The sequence below is a fragment of the Gouania willdenowi genome, chromosome 18 (genome assembly GCF_900634775.1).
Source record: "Gouania willdenowi chromosome 18, fGouWil2.1, whole genome shotgun sequence".
NCBI classification, from domain to species: domain Eukaryota; kingdom Metazoa; phylum Chordata; class Actinopteri; order Blenniiformes; family Gobiesocidae; genus Gouania; species Gouania willdenowi.
In genome coordinates, this window is record NC_041061.1 from 8,421,361 (window position 1) to 8,440,829 (window position 19,469).

General features: G+C 37.2%; 1 protein-coding gene across 2 annotated transcripts in view; it reads right to left on the reverse strand.

The window, feature by feature from the left end:
- LOC114480472 (glucosidase 2 subunit beta-like) overlaps positions 1-19,469 on the reverse strand; it is a 187,198-nt gene that overhangs the window by 97,514 nt on the left and 70,215 nt on the right. For both annotated transcript variants that reach the window (XM_028474644.1, XM_028474643.1), the window contains exon 10: positions 12,975-13,053. In XM_028474644.1, coding sequence (XP_028330445.1) covers positions 12,975-13,053 — 79 coding nt within the window. The remainder of the gene's footprint in view (positions 1-12,974; positions 13,054-19,469) is intronic.

The following is a 19,469-nucleotide window of genomic DNA, read 5'->3' on the forward strand; positions in this document are numbered from 1 at the left end:
CTTTAAAACTGGAGTAATGTGTTCTGACCTCTTTGTTCTGGTTAAGACCCGAGCTGCAGCGTTCTGAACCAGCTGTAGCTGTTTGATGCTCTTTTGGGGGGTTCCTGTCAGAAGACCATTACAATAGTCCAGTCTGCTGGAGATAAAAGCATGGACCAGTTTCTCCTGATCTTTCTGAGTCATTAAACTTTTCACTCTGGAGATGTTCTTTAGGTGGTAGAAGCTGTTTTTGTGATAGATTTGATCTGACTGCTGAATGTAAGATCTGAGTCAATCAGAACACCAAGGTTTTTGACTTGGTCTTTAGCTTTTAAAGATCGAGACTCAAGATAATTGCTGACAGCAGTCCTCTTTTCCTTGTTACCAAAGACAATCACCTCCATCTTGTCATGGTTTAGTTGAAGGAAGTTTTCACTCATCCAGCAGTTTACTTTTTCTAAACAGTCACACAACATCTCAATGGGACCATAGACATCTGGGTTCAGTGATAGATATAGTTGTGTGTCATCTGCATAGCTCTGATAATCAACCTTACAGTTCTGTAAAATTTGTCCTAAAGGAAGCATATATAGGCTAAACAGAAGGGGTCCAAGAACAGAGCCCTGAGGAACCCCACAGGACATTGGTAATCTGTCAGATTCAAAGTTTCCAATGCTTACAAAATAGCTTCACTCCTCCAAGTATGACTTAAACCATTGCATTACTTTCCCATTTAGTCCAACCCATGTTTGCAATCTGTGCAACAAAATTGTATGATCTACAGTGTCAAATGCAGCACTTAGATCCAACAGAATGAGAACAGATACTTTTCCGAAATCAGTGTTCAACCTTATGTCATTGATCACTTTGATAAGAGCAGTTTCAGTGCTGTGATGAGAACGAAAACCTGACTGAATTTTGTTGAATGTTAAGAATTGACTGAGTTGGTTGAAGACCACCTTCTCAATGATCTTGGCCATGAATGGAAGGTTGCTGATTGGTCTATAGCTAGCCAGTATAGAGGCAACCAGTGTTTCACAGCAGCTACTTTCAGGGATTTTGGTACGGTGCCTGATTGAAAAAAGCAGTTAATTATCTGACACAAATCAGTGACAATTGACTTTACAACAGTTTTAAAGAAGTTTGAGGGTATTGTGTCAAGGCAACACATTGATGAATTCAGCTGCTGAACAATTTCCTCTATTGTAGTAATAGTAAGTATTTTCCTCCCTTAGTGTGTGTGTGTGTGTGTGTGTATATTTTTCTTTTATTGTGTGTTTTTCTTTTCATTTTTGTGTGTTGTTGGTATTATTTCAATTATTCTCTCTCAGTGTGTGTGTTTTTGGTGATGTTTGTTTCTGTTATTTGTGTATATTTTGTAAGAATACTGTGTATTTTTCCTCAAATTTAGTGTGTCTGTTGTCGTTTTGTGTGTTGCTGATAATGGTAAGTTTTTTTTCTCTTTTAGTGTCATTTTGTGTAACTTGTTGTTGTTTGTCTGTCGGTTTTATTCCTCAGTATATTATTTTATTATTTTGTGTGTTTTTGTTGTCCTTTTGTGACTTTGCCACATTTTATTAAATGGTCAAATGTGGCAAATCTTGATATGAAATATATATTAGTATTTCTTAACTATATAGAACTGTAACATGGTTCCCCAGTTAAATTATAATTGACAATTTTTATAGAATTTTCATGGTAATTAATTACACTTACAAAGTCCACTATCTAAACTCATATAATTTATTTACAATTATGACAGCCACATATTAAAATGAGTTACAGTTATAATTACGACATAATTGTAATTAATTATCAATTACACAATTACAATTATAATTGACCCAAACTCTGATTATAATTATATAGCATTGACTTTCCAAAACAGATACTAACTGGAACAGCACATGCCCCTTTTCTTTGTTCTCCGGTGTGTAAAATAAACCAAAATGGAGCAAACTTGGGTATAATAATCATAGTTATGAAACCATCTTCTGTAGCAAAAAAGGACCTACAGTTTTTAAATTACAGACATTAACTCTGCTTGTCTCCGAGAATAGCGCTATGTCTTTGTTGCGTCAGCAAGCAATAGAGGTCAAAGCAAAGTCATTTATCTCTGCTGAGTTGGAAATTAACTTCTGCCTCTGAGCAATTTGACCTAGTAAGAACCACGCTGTGCTGCTGACCTCTCAGACAACATGTGTGTGGAAAAAAAAGAAGAAATAGCATGGCACGAAGCGGATAACTCCAACAGATTAACATCACGATGCTGATGGGACGCACATGACCAGAAACAGCGTGAAAACCTTCCAATCATTTAAGTTGCTGGATGAAGATTCGATGCAACAAGGGCAATTCAAGGCCATTACCAGCAGCAGATATGATTCATGCATAGGCAATGTTCTGCTTATTATACGTGCCATGTATATAATAACAATGTAACTCTGTTAAATCCTAAAATGAGTTATTCTAATGCGGTGGTTCTTAGAATTATTGGAGGCACTGAACCCATTGGTGCATTCACAAACCCTTTGTAATTGGAAAAATAAATAGGATTTCTTCAAAACATTGATAAATATTTTATTCGGACACACGCGTGAGTCAACTTTTTTTATTTTTGCTTTGAATGCTAATAAATTGAAATGTTGAATTTGCCATTGCAATGTATCTTTTAATTAACCTAGTTTATCAGGGAAATGTATTTCATGTAACACACTGTGGGTGTTTACTGTGTGTGTGAACCCCTGGAGCTTTGATTGAACCACATTGCAGTTCAATTCTGAATATAAGGTGGTTCAAAACATGCCATCCTGGCACCAAAACAAGTACACACACACACACAAAAAAAAATGTTTTGGCATTGTGTGTAATACTCCAACATATTATATCATGAGGCTTATGAATTTTTAATACTATATCTAACTAGACAAACTGTATTCACAGGAAAAATAACAAGTGAGAATGCCGTATGCTGAAATTGTCACAAAAAGACAAAATATTGTGTTAGATACAAATTTAATAAATAAATAAATAAACTGTCAAAAATAAAATGAAATATAAGATGAAATATTATTTTATTCAAATAAAATAAAACGTTATTTATTTAGGAGGATTGCGCTAAATATTCTAAACATATGGGTACCCTGATTGGACAATTCTGAATAAAATTGGAGGACAAGTTACCCACCAAAAAACATACGGAAGATGGAATATCAATAATCAATCTCAACAGTGAGAATGTCTTACCGAATTTGCAAGGAAAAATGACAAAAAACTGCACTAATTAAGAACCAGCACTAACTTAAATGTACTGTAAGAAAATGTAATGGCATAGATTTGGTCTGCATGAGTAAAAACAGCCTTTGGATGGGAATGCTTTATAGGAAACAAGGTGCTGCTTATAATCCTAAGAAATGCCAAACTGGTTCAGTGGATCCAAACGGAAACACAGCACAAGCCCAATTCTAGTTTATTGTGGCCTTTAAGCAATTATATACAAGCTTATTGCTGAAATTATTTCGATTTATCAATGGTAGGTAAAGTCCAAGTTCCCAACTGGATAAATATTTGCTTACTCAATGCTGATCTTACTGCACCTGATAAGCCATAGTACAACCAGACCAGATCTGATTTAATGCAGCTCAAAGGACTAGAATTTATTTGTAAACATGGAAGTTACCATAGTAGAATTCACCATCTAAATATTCTTCAAACATATTTTAACACACAGGCCTGAGATTTTTTAAATAATTCTTTAATTTGTGCTGACAACTTCTTATACTGAAGGCAGTGGCTATCCGTACGGTTGCTGTAGCAATATACCGCCATTCTATCCGTAAGCAGCGCCCCTATTTGGCCAGTTTCGGTCACGTGATAGGACAGTTATTGGCCAGTTTAGGTCACGTGACTAAAACTAAACCTGAACCTAAACCCTATCCCTAAAAATTGTTGCGATATTGCGTTATAACCTAACCCTAAGTCTAAACCTAACCCTAAACCTAATCCTAACCCTAAGACGCAACGCACTTCGGTAACCGTTCCAATAGGACCAGGGGTTGTCCGTACGGCAACCGTACAAAAAGACACTTTCTATACTCATCTATAATTTCAATCTTTATATATATCTATAATTGGCAGAAATCTGGCGCTTTAAAAGCAAAGTGAAATAACTGAGTTAATTATATGTATCTTTACAGTGATATCCATTGTAAAGAGTATGCTTCTTAGCATAAACTGAACTATAAAAAAAATTGCTGAAACGGGAGCTGACACATGACACTAAGTAGTGGCGTTTTCCCTCCTTACCATTAAAAGAAAGAAAAAACTAAGCAGCCTGAAAAACATCAATTCTCAGAGCTCTGCTACTCGTCTGTGTGGCCTCAGAGATTCTTTTCAGGGAAGATAATTATTGTCTACCGCAGACTCGTGTGCTAGCTTTAGGTTCTCACCTAGAAAAGTACATACAATGCAGTCCACACAAATCAATAAAGCCACACTAATTGGGCTCTCAGCAGGGAGTCTGGAAATATCTGCAACTCACACCCGTTTCTTACAACCAAACAGGCAAAATAAGAAAGTGAAGAACTAAAATCAGCGCGTTTGATAGTTTTGTTTTTGGGGCTTTTGTTATTGTGACACTAGCTCACTTGCATCCTGTTTCAAATCAAACGGAAGAATGTCAAAGCTAAATACTGAAGAGTCGGGCAGGAGTTACAGTATCTACGGCAATGACTATTATAGACTACTTTCATAGGGGTTTCTAACTATACGTAGACTGTAATTCCACAGGGCCCAACAAGTCGCGTGGGAACTCTAAAGCTGTTGTCAGCTGCATTTGAGGAAATAGAATTGTCCTTTCCTTTTGCCTTATATGCTTAGAAATAATTGTAGGATATAAGAATAAAATAAACTTCTATCATGAGCAGTGGCAGGTTTTTTTTCAAGGCCCCGGGGCTGTTTCTGGCCCTTTAGTGGATCAAATTCAACCCATTTGAGAAAGTAAAAACAATAGAAAAAACATAAAACGTTTGTAAATTACATATTAATTCAGTTATAGATATATCTGTTCCTCCAAATACTATATATATATATATATATATACATATATATTAATATCTGCAATGTTGCAGAGCTCAGCTTTCCAGTTCTTATATCAGATGATGGCAGTCATTTTTTAATCTCAAAATGTTGAAAGAACTCTCGATTTTTCCAAAATCTGGCAAATTTTCCTCAAATTATTGCACAAAATGTCCCCAATTTGTCAAAATCTGGCAAATTTAAGTGAAGATCCTGAAGGGATTGATATACTCATATACTTTACAAAATGGTCCGTATTTGGCCCCTGAACTACAATGAGTTTGACACCCCTGTTGCAGAATGTGATGTCAGCTGACAGATATTATGGGTGTGGTACCCCTCATTCAGGAGTTTGTGGACCTTATGATGGATTAGAAATCTCTCCAATTAGTAAAGAAAACTGAAGAACCCCCAAACAGCATCCTGTACCACCAAGCTACAAACGGCTCTGACTAGTTTTTAATTAAGGGTGCATTCAACAATGATGGATTGATGAAACCTCATCCTCCCGAGACAAATTATTGAATTAAATTATCAAATTAAATGATATTTTCTTTCCATTTGAACCAAATGGCAGGGATTGGTCAGAGTTTTCACAGGATTCCAGCTACTACAGAGATCCGATTCTTTTCGTTCTTTTTTTGAACACATAACATATTGACTAATCTCAGGGTGAAAGAAACATTTCAATCCGTTCATAACTTTTTGAAATATCCTTGCTGAAAAACTTCTTCTGGATACTGTATCTATAGTACCTTCCGGATCATCTCCTTCTTCCTTTTGACATTGTCCATCAGTTGACCAAATTTGATTTAAATCCATTCAGAATGATTTGAGAAATCCTGCTAACAAACATCCACATTAACTCATTGCCAAAGACGTCTAAAGATGTTTTTTGGTTTAGTAACGTTAACTTCCAAAGACGTCTAAAGATGTTTTTTGGTTTAATAACGTTAACTTCCAAAGACGTCTAAAGATGTTTTTTGGTTTAGTAACGTTAACTTCCAAAGACGTCTAAAGATGTTTTTTGGTTTAGTAACGTTAACTTCCAAAGATGTCTAAAGATGTTTTTTGGTTTAGTAACGTTAACTTCCAAAGACGTCTGAAGATGTTAATTGTGTTTTTTGGCTGGGGTTGCTAGGAGACAGTGTGACGAAGTTCTCCTGTGAATATCTAACTTGTATTATGGTATAGTGACCAAATGGTGACATGTAGGTGGCAGCAGCGCACCTTTGGATGAAAGATTACACCCGTGGTGGGCAGAGGTCAGAGGGAAAGGAAAGGAGTTTACAAGGCTACGAGAGTTGATGTTGAAGTTCCCAGCAGCTCACACTCGACCAGAGCATGTGTGGAACTAAGTAGACTATTGAGATTGTCGGGATGGTGAGAGAAAACAATCAAAAAACGGCGCAAGCAGTGAGAGTCAGGCATGTCCGGGAGAAGGAGGAAGTGTGATTGTGTGATTGACGGGGGAGAGACTTGGAGGAATGCCAAAATACAGTAAGATTACGGAAGAACAAAACAAGCCAGAAACAAAATAATTTTTTCTGATGAAACTAAAGAGTCTAATCTTTCAGATTTCAGATTGTTGTAGTACAAAATATTCTGTGGATCTTCAAAAATCAGTAAAAATAATCTAAAACGCCTGGCAATATGGGGTTGGCTGCTCTGAAAAGGGGCTGGCAGTGAATGAGTTAACAGACAGACGGATGGACGGAAACATTACCCCCTTGGTGGAGGTAATAACAAAAACAGTTTCTGAACAGGATTGCGGACTCCCCCTTTAAATAATAAAGGGTTGGGAACATTCTGTTTTTAGCCTTTCAGACAATGACCAAAAAGAGGAAAATACTGTAAAACTTTAAAAGACTGTTAGCCATTTTGCTGCAATGCAAAAACTAGAGTTTAGTGTTAGGATTGGGTAATACCCAACGGATGTAACCACATGCTGGATGGATGGAAGGAAAAGTCGTCACTTTTTCTTTCAAATTAAGTAGCAAATATATGTTTAACGTCACTATTAGCTTGTAGAACAATATTTGTTATGCCTTTGCTCAAACACTGAATGAATGTGACACTACACTGTTACAGTATATGTACTGTATATTGGTGTGTATATATTTAATGAATAAACAAATGATAATATGTACATTGCACCAGTAACACGATAATCCCATTCATATCTAATTGACAAACCATCAAGGATGCACACCCCTACACAATATTAAATGCACAACGGGAACAGATATGAGACAGAAGGCACATAACCCTCGTCTCCTTGTCAACAATCGTGTCATAATTGTGTCATGCCAGAATGAATGTGAAAGCTTTAGCAGCTATGAAACGACCAAGAAATTGCCCGACACCCTTCATTACCTCGATCTAAAGAAAACCAGCAGAATTAGCAGCAGTTGGCTGCCTTTACACCGTCGGTTGGCTTCTATGAGTTTGGGATTGTTGCTCTGCCTCTCTCCTTCTCCCTCTTTCTCTTTCAGACTGTGAATCAGCAGGTCCCTTTGGTAAATAAGGCAGAGTGATTGTTGGATTTGCATATTCTTGAATAAATCATATAGCATTTTTTCTTTTTTTTTGCGATAAGCAGAGCACTACCTCCGTTCTCTGCTCCTCTCCTCTTTCTACACCATTCACGCATGCAGCCGTGAATTAACCCTGATCATGAGGGACCATGGTGAGCGAGAAAGTGCTGCTCAAAATTCACATTTCTAGAAGTATAGAGGGGGAAAAAAGACCAAACCATCGGCCCCTGGTGGGGACCCCGACTGCCAGGCTATGTGGATTGTTAATCAGGACTGATAATGATGCATGCCCAATTCCGCCACCAAGGACAAGGATGGCAGGCGCGCTCAATAGTGAAAGATGAGGAGTAGAGACTGGGGAAGGACATGAGGTTGACATTAAAGAGTCTCAAACTTCAGGGAATCACAAAAAGCCACGGATAAGCAGGCAGGAGAACAAGTGCCCCAAAATCCAAGTTATGCTATGCTATATATATATATATATATATATATATATATATACTGTATATATACTCAAACTTTTCAGCCCGCGACCGCCAAAATAAAGTTGCCAGAGACCGGGGACCCCCACTGAACCTGAAGGTGGTTGAACACAGACATGAACATTAAAGAACAGTCATGTGGAGACAGGGTCATCTATAAGGGGGAATAAAGGGGAGAGATTTTTGGGGTCCATCCATAAAGTCATCAAAATGATGGTCCATTGTTCTATGAATCTGTGCTAACCACATTTATTTATTTATGTGAATAATATCCACTGTTATCCAGGAAGTTCAGTTTTTTGGGCACTAGTATGTCATCTTAAAGATGTAAATCCTTGTTTTGTTTAGAAATAAAATGGGTTAAAAGTGACCAAAAATGGTGGAAAAGGTGGTGAAATGAGATTTTAAAAACCACAAAAATTGGTAAAAAAGTTGCAAATTAGAGTGGCCAAAAACAGACAAAAAAAATTACGAAAAAGGGTTCAAAGTGTCAATATTGGAACAATTACCAGTAGTAGGAACAATTAGTTGAAACTGGCAAATAATAGCCATGACATAATGTGAGTATGGTTAAATTGGCAAAAAAATAAGCATGAAATATGGTTAAAAAAAAAAAGGTTAAAGTGACAATAATGGGTGACATTAGGTGGGAAAAGTGGTGAAAAGGGTTTATAAGTGCTTTTGAAAGTGGAAAAATGTGCAAAAAAGGCATTGAAATTTGAAGGAGAAGTGGCAGAAATGGGAGTAATGTAGCAAAAATATGGCAAAAAAAGTGACGAAAATAGGTTAAAATATGGCAAGTTTGGTGTAGTGGCAGAAAAAGGGTAAAAATAAACAAAAATGGGCTCAAATTGTTCAAAAATTATACTTAGATCCCAAGATTGAGAACCCCTGATATATACAATGATGGTAATCCTGGGCTCATGTAACGTGGGAACAAATTGCTCATTTATGTGCAGTGTGCAGCCAAACAGGGGCGAATGGGCCTGTGTGCATATTTACAAGAACTAGTGTCTAGCCAGAGGCTGTGGAGTCAAAGTCTTCATTTGAACACTAACTATAACCCTTTAACTACAGCCCTGGCATTGTAAAGAGGAAAAATCATCCATTAAAATGGCATGTAGGCCTCAGCTCTTTTCTCCAAGTTCAGCTGATGACAGCGTTTTCTCTCCCCCCCCCCCCCTCCCACCCCCAGCAGCTCTCATCACTTCCTTAAGAGAATTAGGCTGGTGGTATTTTGGCTGTGAAAGAGAAACCATCTGACGGCGGGGGCATGAATATTCCAAATGACTAATGTTGCACATGCTTATTTTTGACTATCTGGCTTCTGCAGGGAAATAAAACACTTCTAATGCAGGGGGACCATCTGTTATCTGTTGCTGGTGTTTCAGAGCAGGCACATTCGCCTGCTCACACACACACATACACACACACACACACACACACATTTTCACACAGCAAGAGGCGGTATTAAGACAGTGAGACACATGCGCACAGACGTGCAATAATAACAGCACAGCCCATCAGGAGCGTGCACGACAGACAGGTTTCCAAACTCCCATACGAATCCTTTTAGAAAAGAAATTTACCGTTTGTGTCAAACATGCTGTAAATCTTAGGTTGTAGGTGACGGGGAATGCACGCACTTTTTTTTATTTTTTTTTATGCGTGCCATAAATACCTGGGCCTGTCTCCTTGCAGCAGCTGGGGCGAGATAATGTGCTGCTGGTTAGCATGGAGAACAAGCCAAATGTATCACAACAAAACACAAGATGCAGAAAAAAGCTGCCTCCTCCTGCATCAGCGGCACATGTACATTGGGCACGTTTTCCTTTAGATTTTCTTTGAAACCAGGGCCAAAGGACTAAGTGCAGAAGATATGGTAAACTAAACTCTTTCATGCGTGGATAAGTTGATATTTTCTGGCAATAACCAAGCTTCTACATATAGACTATTGGAGCTATAAAAATGTCTTAGATGGCAAGATTTACAGCAGAATGTTTTTTTTTTTGTTTTTTTTCTGGCACCGCTTGTGGATTTACATAAAAAAAACAAGCAGGCTTCTCATTTATCCTAAAAATGTGGTAGTGGTTGGTCAGTCAATAGTGGTCCGAGACTAGAAAAAACATGGTAGTAACTGTAATCTGCACAACAAAAGAATAGGTGGTCATCATCTAAGGGTATTTAAAAGGTTTGCAAATCTTACTTGACCTAAATAATTTGAAATGCAGTAAGTGTTGAGTGCAACAGCCCTAGTATTGTTTGCTTTCTAAGTTTTTAAATATTTTTGGCTAACTCAAAAATAGGATATGATAGAAATGTGCTCTATTGGAGCTATAAAATGTCTTAAATGGAAAAATTTATAGTAGAATGCGTTTTTTCCTGCCACTGCCTATGGATTTATTATATCAAAAGCAGGCTACTCTTTTACCCAAAAAGATTATACTCACTATATTTCTGCATTTATGTGAAATTAGAGCATTATTTTCCATTACAAACTTTTAAAATATGTTACAACTTGTAAACATTGTAACTTCCCCAAACAAAGATTTATATTTATTATTATTATTTGGTTTGTTTTCTTTCGCACCGTCCACAAAGTAAAATTCCTTGTATTGTCTAAAAACTCTACTTGGTAATAAAACTGACTCTGATTCTGAAAAGATGTTTGAAAACTCCTTTAAAACAAGTGTATTTATACTTGTTACTGCACTGTATGGATCTATTCTGTTACAACCCTGAAAAGGCGAACAGGAGGCCTAATGAGTCATCACAGTCTTTAGAGGACGGTTTATATAATGCTAATCCTTGATCATGTTTCCTTGCTCTTCTTGAAAACACTGAATATAAACTTTTATAACATATAGATTTGAAAGCTTATTTTCTAACAACAGATTTTGAAAAACAGACTTAAAAAAAAAGTTAAATAAAAGTTAAACTGTTAAAGGCATGGGTTGCGCGAGCAAAAATAAACCAGAAGAAATCATAGTAAACATTATCGCACAAAAGAGTAGAAGAAAGGGGAAAAACCCCTGGTTTAAGCCATTTAGAGCAGTCCGGCATATATATTCTAGTCTAAATCACTAAAAAGACCAGACATTACATTGTAATAGTTAAACAGATTATCTCCTGAAATGGAGCCTATTAGTACAGAAGGTGCCATTTTTAAGTAAATGATATATCATCAACGTCGGGGCCTATTAGTGGGAGTTCCTCACAGGTAGTGGTTGGTCAGTCAATTGTGGTCCAAGACTAGAAAAGTCATGGTCATGGGCGACAACTGTAATCAGCACAACAAAAGAATAGGTTGTCATAATCAAAGGATATTAAAAAGGTGCAATTTTGCAAATGTTTTGTGTAAATCTTACTTGACCTAAAGAATATGCAACGGCCCTGTAGTTTCTAGTATTGTTGGCTTTCTGGACAAGGCAGGACAAGTTGTTTTTGTCCCCTCAGATTACGACATGCTAACTCTCTCTACTCTTCATTGTTGTTGCTGTTGTTTTTCTTCTAGTAGACTAGATGCAGCAGAGGTATGTCGCCGCCCTCACAGGTCAGCAATAGAATCGGCAATTTTTGTCACAGCAGGGGCCACAAAAAATGTGATTTTACAATCTGAGGGTGACATTGTCAACATTAATGACAGCATTGAGAAAAATTACCAATCTGTGCATTAATACAGCAAAGAACAAAGGGTTTGGGTGTTTTTTTGTTGTAGTTTTGATTTTTTCAGAATTTGTATGCACATCTGCTGTCATTTTCTAAATTTTCTGTTATCTATTTGTATTTTTATGATCTTTTTGTGTATTTTTATTGTCCTTTTGTCTATTTTATTGTAATTTTGTATGTATTTGAAATAATTTTGTTGCCTTTTTGTGTATTTTTCTTTCTTTGTGTAGTTTTGTTCTACTTTACTTTGGGTCGCACAAAATCAGTCCGACGGCCGCATGTGGCCCCCGGGGCACCAATGGCCCATGTCTGGTCTATGGTGTGGACTGAGTTGATGTATTTTTATTTGTGTATTTATGTATTTAAATTTTACGGATATCATGATGATGGCAGCTGTGTGGTTCTAGTTTCAGAACTTTAAGTTTTTACACTTAAAGAAAAGTCCTACTTATTGTTAATTTTTTTTTTATATCGAGTTTGAAACTTGAAAAGCTAAATCAATTTTCATTTAATCATTTTGATAATAATAAATATAAAATTATTCATTTCTTGTCTTTTTTTCCTTATCAAAATATTGCATCGATCTCGTAAAGTTCACATTGTGAACCCAATAAATATATTATTATTGTATTGTAAACTCGGAGTGTCACCCCACTTTTAGCGTATATTCCCATAAGGCCACATGGCATCAACGGAAACCAAGTTTTAGAGACTGAGTAAAATGGATAATTACAAAACAATAGCAGCGTGGGCTTGCAGTTATCACCTTATGTACTGAATATCACTACTGATCTAAAAGGTACATTTAAGGTAAAATAAAAAAGCCACGTAGAAGGAAGAAAAAAAATCAACCTAATGAAAGGCAAGGATATATAGCATTGTTTCAGCAATCACAAGTTAGCCACATTAAAAATGGTCCTTCTCTGTATATAAAAAGTCTAAAAACAAGCAGCTTGGTGCAACTCAACAATTCTCCTTGAGAGAGAGAGAGAGAGAGACTTTATTTCATGGAGGTGGTCTAAAATCTCTCAGCATGTTTTAATTACAAAAGTATGCTAGTTGGCTAGTTGTAGATATTTCAGTAAAATCATACACTCAAACATGTAGACGTCTACCCAAAAATCTCAATAAGACCAGAGTGCATGGTAAGTCTGTCATCACATCATGAAAAAAAGTGAGGTCAGGAGAGCAGTGAGTGTAGGAAGAGCAGCCGGTGGGTTGAATAAGTTACCTCTGTCAGCTGCCTGTACATGAGGATCCTCACCCACAAGACCTGCCGCTGCTGCTGCTGCTGCGTGTGAGTCTTTGATCTGCAAACAGAGTGGAAGCAGGAAAGGAGTAAAAACCAAGGTCAAAGATCTCCACACTTATCAGACCTTGGTTATCACCTGCACTAATGCATAAAGCGACTACAAAGACCCGAGAATAGGCGTGTGTGCGTGCAACTTAGAAAGCAATATTAAAAGATCATTCCGAGCCCACGTCTATGACACTAATATTCACCTCAAGGCAGACGCTGACGACACTTGATGTTTTTTTTTAAAAAAAAAATACAAGGTTGCTTTCTGTGCAATACGCCAATCTCCCAGGAGTCTTTGAAAGACAGTTTAATGATGAAACACAACACGCCTGGATGCGTGTGTTCTGTTTTAGGTCGCGGGGGAAAAATAGGCGGAACGAAACCATTTTGGAATCTTTAATTTACTTTCACAGATGACACGGGAACCCAGATCACACGAGAAACTCACATTGTGGAGCATTTTTAGCCCTGTACAACCTGCCTCTAAGTAAATGATATATACAGTAAATAGTTTATTATATTTACAGAACTCTGCCAATTACATCTGAGTAAGACGACGTGAAGAATACTCTAACACTCTAACTGCCGTTATGAAAAATATTGATATTTATCTATTGCTAAGAGTCTACCTGGGCGACCGTGGCTCAGGTGGTAGTGGGTCGTCTTCTGATCGAGAGGTTGGGGGTTCGATCTCAGTACCTGACTATGTGTCGAAGTGTCCTTGGGCAAGACACTGAACCCTAAGTTGCTCCCAGTGGTCGACTAGCGCCTTGCATGGCAGTCCTGTCCCACTGGTGTGTGAATGTGAGAGTGATTGGGTGAATGAGCTGATGTGTAAAGCGCTTTGAGACTGCTTCAGTGTGGGGATAAAGCGCTATATAAATCAAGTCCATTTACCATTTCCATTTACCTGAAATTTTTAAAAGTGCGCTTATTTAGTTGTGCTACATTCTGTTGTTGATGCTCGTAGGCAGTGTGTATAAACAGAACAACACAACACCTTGCACTACACAGATTCTAGTAGTTTTTATAAAGCACAGAGATTATTGTGACAAGATTCCCACATATAGGATAGAGGAATTATGTGGCCAGCTTGATGACTTGTCACATACTGCTTGTGTTTTTTTATTGTTTTTTTTTCCTTCACTGGAAAGCAGACTGTATCGTCAACTGTGAGAAGCTTTGCCAGATGCAATGTGATTCACCACCTTTAAGAAGAACAAAAACCCTTGCCCAAGATCACGCTGACATTCCAGACTTCCAGATTTTCGGGCGGATTTAAATGGCTCGACAAGCGTTTGAAGAAAAAGCTTGTGTTGCAGTACTCGAGACCAGTCTTGGTTAAAGGTCTTGGTCTTTTCTGGGACTCAAAAGCATTTTTACTCTGTCTTGTCTCAATCTCGGCCTTCCTGGACTCAGACATTTCCATCAAAACCAGCACCAAATCTTGCTATTCTTCAACTTTATTGAGATAATGAGAAGAACTTGGTAAAACGATAAATATCTTCAATTCAAGTCTTAATCCTCCCCGTGATGACTGTTACCTTCCCGATGTTGTGACTGATTGACACACAAACGGGAGTGAAAAGTGGGACGCGTGGTGGCAAAAAGAGGTGAGCTTGACTTTTTTGTATTTTATTACTAGAACTTGTGTAGGCTAGGAATTTAATATTATTGACAGTTGAACTGTTTCTGATTAAATCATGTTCAAATTTCATTTAAAACATTTCCCATTAGCTCACTGATTGTCCTGTTGGAAATATTGTGGGTTGCTTTATGTGTCGGACACCTGCAAAAACTGGGACCATCCATCTTATTTCTAGTCAGAAATACCTCGAAACACTAACTGTACATTCACCTGTCAAATAAAAATCTTGTTTTCGAATACTTAAACACATTTTGGACTTATCAGTGGTTTTTTAAGATATAATAGGGTTTAGTTTTTATACCAAGAAATTAGTTGAACCAAATTGGTTTGGTCAAGAGTTGAGACTTTCACATGTTCTGTTTTGACTGAGTTGCAGACACCTTTTTTGTCAGTCAAATGTATTCAAAAGGAACTAAAACTAAGGAGAGAATGATTTTTAAAATAGATTTTTATGGCCTCAGTCTTGTCTTGTCTTTGTGCATTCTGGTCTTGGACAAGTCTTGGGTTCAGATACTGTGGTCTTGAGCACAGCACTAAAAACAGCACATGAACATTATTCATTATTCTGGTGAGGCGTCGATTTCATTTAAATTGAATTTAAATTCATTGAAACACTCAGTTCTCTGCGATTTCATCTGTTCTCATTAATATCTCGTATCTCTGTACTTAGCTAAGTAGTTCCCATATACTGGCCAGTAAAGCAGTTATAATCTGATAAAGTGAAGGTGTGGCACAAACACTTAAAAATGAAGGTTAAAGAAGTAAAAATTACAGCCAACAAGATCACTCAGAGAGCACAAACCATTATCCCCCTTATTAACAATACAGTAGGGCAAAATGTATATGTGCCTCCGTTTCTTTCGAAAAATCATGTTGAAATGTGCAATTCTTTACAATAGTAAAGAAAATTTTGTGAAAAGTACTGTAAAAGCATAATTAAAGAAGGAAATCAAAAAAAGAAGGTAAAGCTAATGCAAAATGGTGCTTCTGAATCAACAATCAATGGGAGTCGATCACACCTGGCTGAAAATGACTGCTTATTTGGTTGTAATTCAGGACGTAAAATTCATGGAAAAAGTACTTCAACGATCTTTTTTTAATAAATGTGCATGTCTCTTGTTTATTTGAAATACGTAAATTACAATTTATGTTATGACAGGTACAGGTAGCCTTTATGTTTTTAGGTAAAGGTTGACAAAACCAGTACAAATACAGGTTCCATTTGTAAGAATAACATAACACAACTTAATTATTCATTTTATTCTGCTCCTAACTATAAAAAAAAAAAAAAAACTTTCACATCAACCTGTAAAATCAGTGAATCACAGGGGATTACTTTTTGACTGAATTAGTCTCTCTCCTTTGAGTTTTTTTAATTGTTTATTATGTCTACTCCCTATGCATCTCTTAATGTATGATTACTAAAACTTCCATCTGTCCCTTCTGTCCTTGAACTGACAACAAACAATAGAACTGTACGTACTTATAAACTTGTAAAGTTAACGGCTCATGCTTGCTATGTTGCATTATTGTTTCTTTAACTCAAGTTAGGTTTAGTCTTTTATTTCAAACATGCTTTTTTTTTAAGTGCCATTGGTTTTCTTAAGGACTTTACGTAATACTTTAAAAATAAGCATTACTGATTAAAAATTAGGTCAAATGTTGGTTACTTTAGCCCCAATCGACAAGTCTTCTTCAAATGCTGTTGCTCTACAAAATCCAGGAACAATAGAAGCATCACTCCAACTGGAGTCCTCTCTCTCAATCTTCGCATTTTTAATGTCCACATCATTCTCCAGCTCTTGTTTGTGTCTGAGAAAGCAAAGCTGGCAGAGTGAAGCCTCACCGCAGCCAAAGACTTTTCAGAAATCAGCCAGCATAAGAAAGCAGAGGCTTGCTCTTGAAAAACTGTCTGCCTTTGAAGGATCTTTACTCCATGTTCCCCCGGCTGCCAGAGATGTGTGTAACTGCTTAGGCACACAATGGGCGCACCGTGGGTATTGGTCCACGGAGAGCCTGGGCCCGGTAAATGAAAAGAAGGGCGCACGTATCCAGGAAGCAGCTAATTAATTGACAAGCAGATATTTCGGAATTTCTAATCATCAAACAGACTCATTTTGTTCCCTCACCACCATTCTCCCCAACCCATCTTCCCTGGCGACTTACTTAGGAGACTTATCTTATAAATACAGCCCTAATCAAAATAAATGACTAAAAGCTCTAAGGGAGTTGAAGGCTATACACATTTACATCAGAGGAAATGATGCAATTTAAACAGCCGCCTGTGCACTCCTGATTTAGGGTTCAATTTAGAAAGCGCTACCTTACATAACACCGTGTGTTTTATTATTGTTTTTTGTAGTTCTGTTTGGCAGACCCACAATTTTGACAGCTAGGAACGAATAACAGATTCTCTTTCTACATGTGTGTGTGTGTTATTCTGAATTCCCAAAGCAGCGCGCTCAGTTGGTGAGTTTGTCATACTTTACCTTTGAATTTGTTCCCATAGGGAAAAGTTATGTGTGTGTGTTCTGGACCTTTGAGGACTGTTTTGTGGTGCTACTTTGTTCACTTCTAAATATGAAGTTACTTTTGGCTTGTTGCAGAGTAGGTTTGTTGTTTTTACCGTGTGTAGAAGCAACTTTACAATTCGAGTGAACTGGCAATGGTTGGTCAGGAAGAAATGACAGATGAGTCGGTAAAAGAAAAGGTAACATTATTGAAATATAGCACATGATCAGTAGTAGGAACACTAACCTCTTTTGGTACAAAATAAAACCATCTCACCTTCACAAATAGCAGATTACTGATAACAATTTGTCAAGTATCGAGAGCTGAAAAGTGCATGTGTAGAGAGAGTTAAGATTAAGAGTCCCCAAGTTTTGGTTTAAAACAAAACAATGACATCCTTATCTCAACATTTAGCAACACCAGTCCATTCATTATCAGTTTCATCTGTTCCTGTCTACTTTATTCCTGAATATAATGAAGATATGGCGGCAGTAGCTCAGTCCATAGAGACATGGGTTGGAAATGGGAGGAAGTTGTTCTGGTAGGTGGAGAGGTCTGGTGCGCTGCCTTCATTGTAAAAGCAGTCCCACTCTAACATCTTTCCATTAATGCATGTCCACAAGTCCTGTTTGTGCATGTGTGTGATTCGGGCCTGTGTGTGTGAGAAACATGACCCTAAAAATAAAAGTATGAGTGTAATGTAATTTCCCTTCAGGGATTAATAAAGTATTTCAAATTCAAAAGATATGTTATTTAATTATCCTCTGTGACAGGATAAAAAAAAAAAAATAATAATAAACCTTTTTTTAACATTTTTTAAAACCATGTAATTCAAGCTAAATGTTCACTTGTAGACAGTCGAGGTGCAGATACACACACTTTTTTTTTTTTAATTTTTCACCTTTATTTAACCAGGAAAAAAATCCCATTGAGATTAAAAACCTCTTTTTCAAGGGAGTCCTGGCCAAGAGGCAGCAAAGTTACAACACACTGAACAGAAATACATTTACATTACATTAAAATGACAGGATAACATAAGAATCAAATAAAGGCATTCAAGGATAAAAACTCTGTCAGCTTCCAGTCTCTTTGCAGCATGTTCCAAGCACAAGGAGCTGCATGTACAAAGGCTTTTTTCCCCAGCTCTGTGCGGGCAAAAGGAACCGTGAGCAACAGCTGATCATTAAATCTCAGCGCATAAGTGTTCGTACTTCTCTTGGTAAGTAATGTACAGATGTAAGAGGGCAGTAATCCAAGAAAAGCCTTATAAATAAAAGTAAACCAATGACACTGCCTCCTAGTGTACAGGGAAGGCCATCCCACCCGAGAGTACAGCTCACAGTGATGTGTCATGGCTCTACAGTTTGTGATGAGCCTCAGAGCAGAATGATAAACAGAGTCCACCATCAGAAGACATGTACAAGAAGCATTCATATAAAAAAGTTCACCATAATCTAACACAGATAAGAATGTGGCAGAGACAAGGCGCTTCTTTACACCAAAAGAAAAACATGTCTTATTGCGGAAGAAGAAACCCAATTTAAGTTTTAATTTCCTCACAAGTTTGTCAATGAAAAGTTTAAAAGTGAGGGAATCATCAATTACGACACCAAGGTATTTATATTCATGTACCACTTCTATGACAATTCCTTCAAGAGTGGACACGACCGGGGGAGTTAGAAGCACCTTCTAATGGTTAGAAAACAACATTAGCTTGGTCTTCTCAGCATTGGGAACCAGTTTTAGATTAATCAGCGAACGCTGGACAGAAACAAAGGCTTTCTGCAGGGAATTAACAGCCTGTCCAAGAGATGATCCGAAGCAATAAATAATTGCATCATCGGCATAAAAATGCATATTAGCATCAGAAACATTTTGTTCGACATTATTAATGTACAAGATAAATAAGAGGGGCCCCAAAACAGATCCCTGCGGCACCCCCTTGTGAACAGTAACAAATTCAGAACAATAGCCCTCATATTTAATACACTGGGTCCTGTTTTCTAAATAATTTTGGCAATTTTTGTCAATCAGATTGAAATCTGCGGAGGTGTAAAGAGTACTGATATACCCTACTCAAGTAGAAGTGTACTGTTACTTGATTGAAATCGTACACAAGTACAAGTACAAGTAAATCATACATTAAAAAAAAAACCTCAAGTACAAGTAAAAAGTAGCTCAATTAAATAGTATTCAAAGTAAACGATACTAGTTACTTTAACCCCTACTTATATTTTGATAATAAATCTTGCCATGGTTCCCTTGCA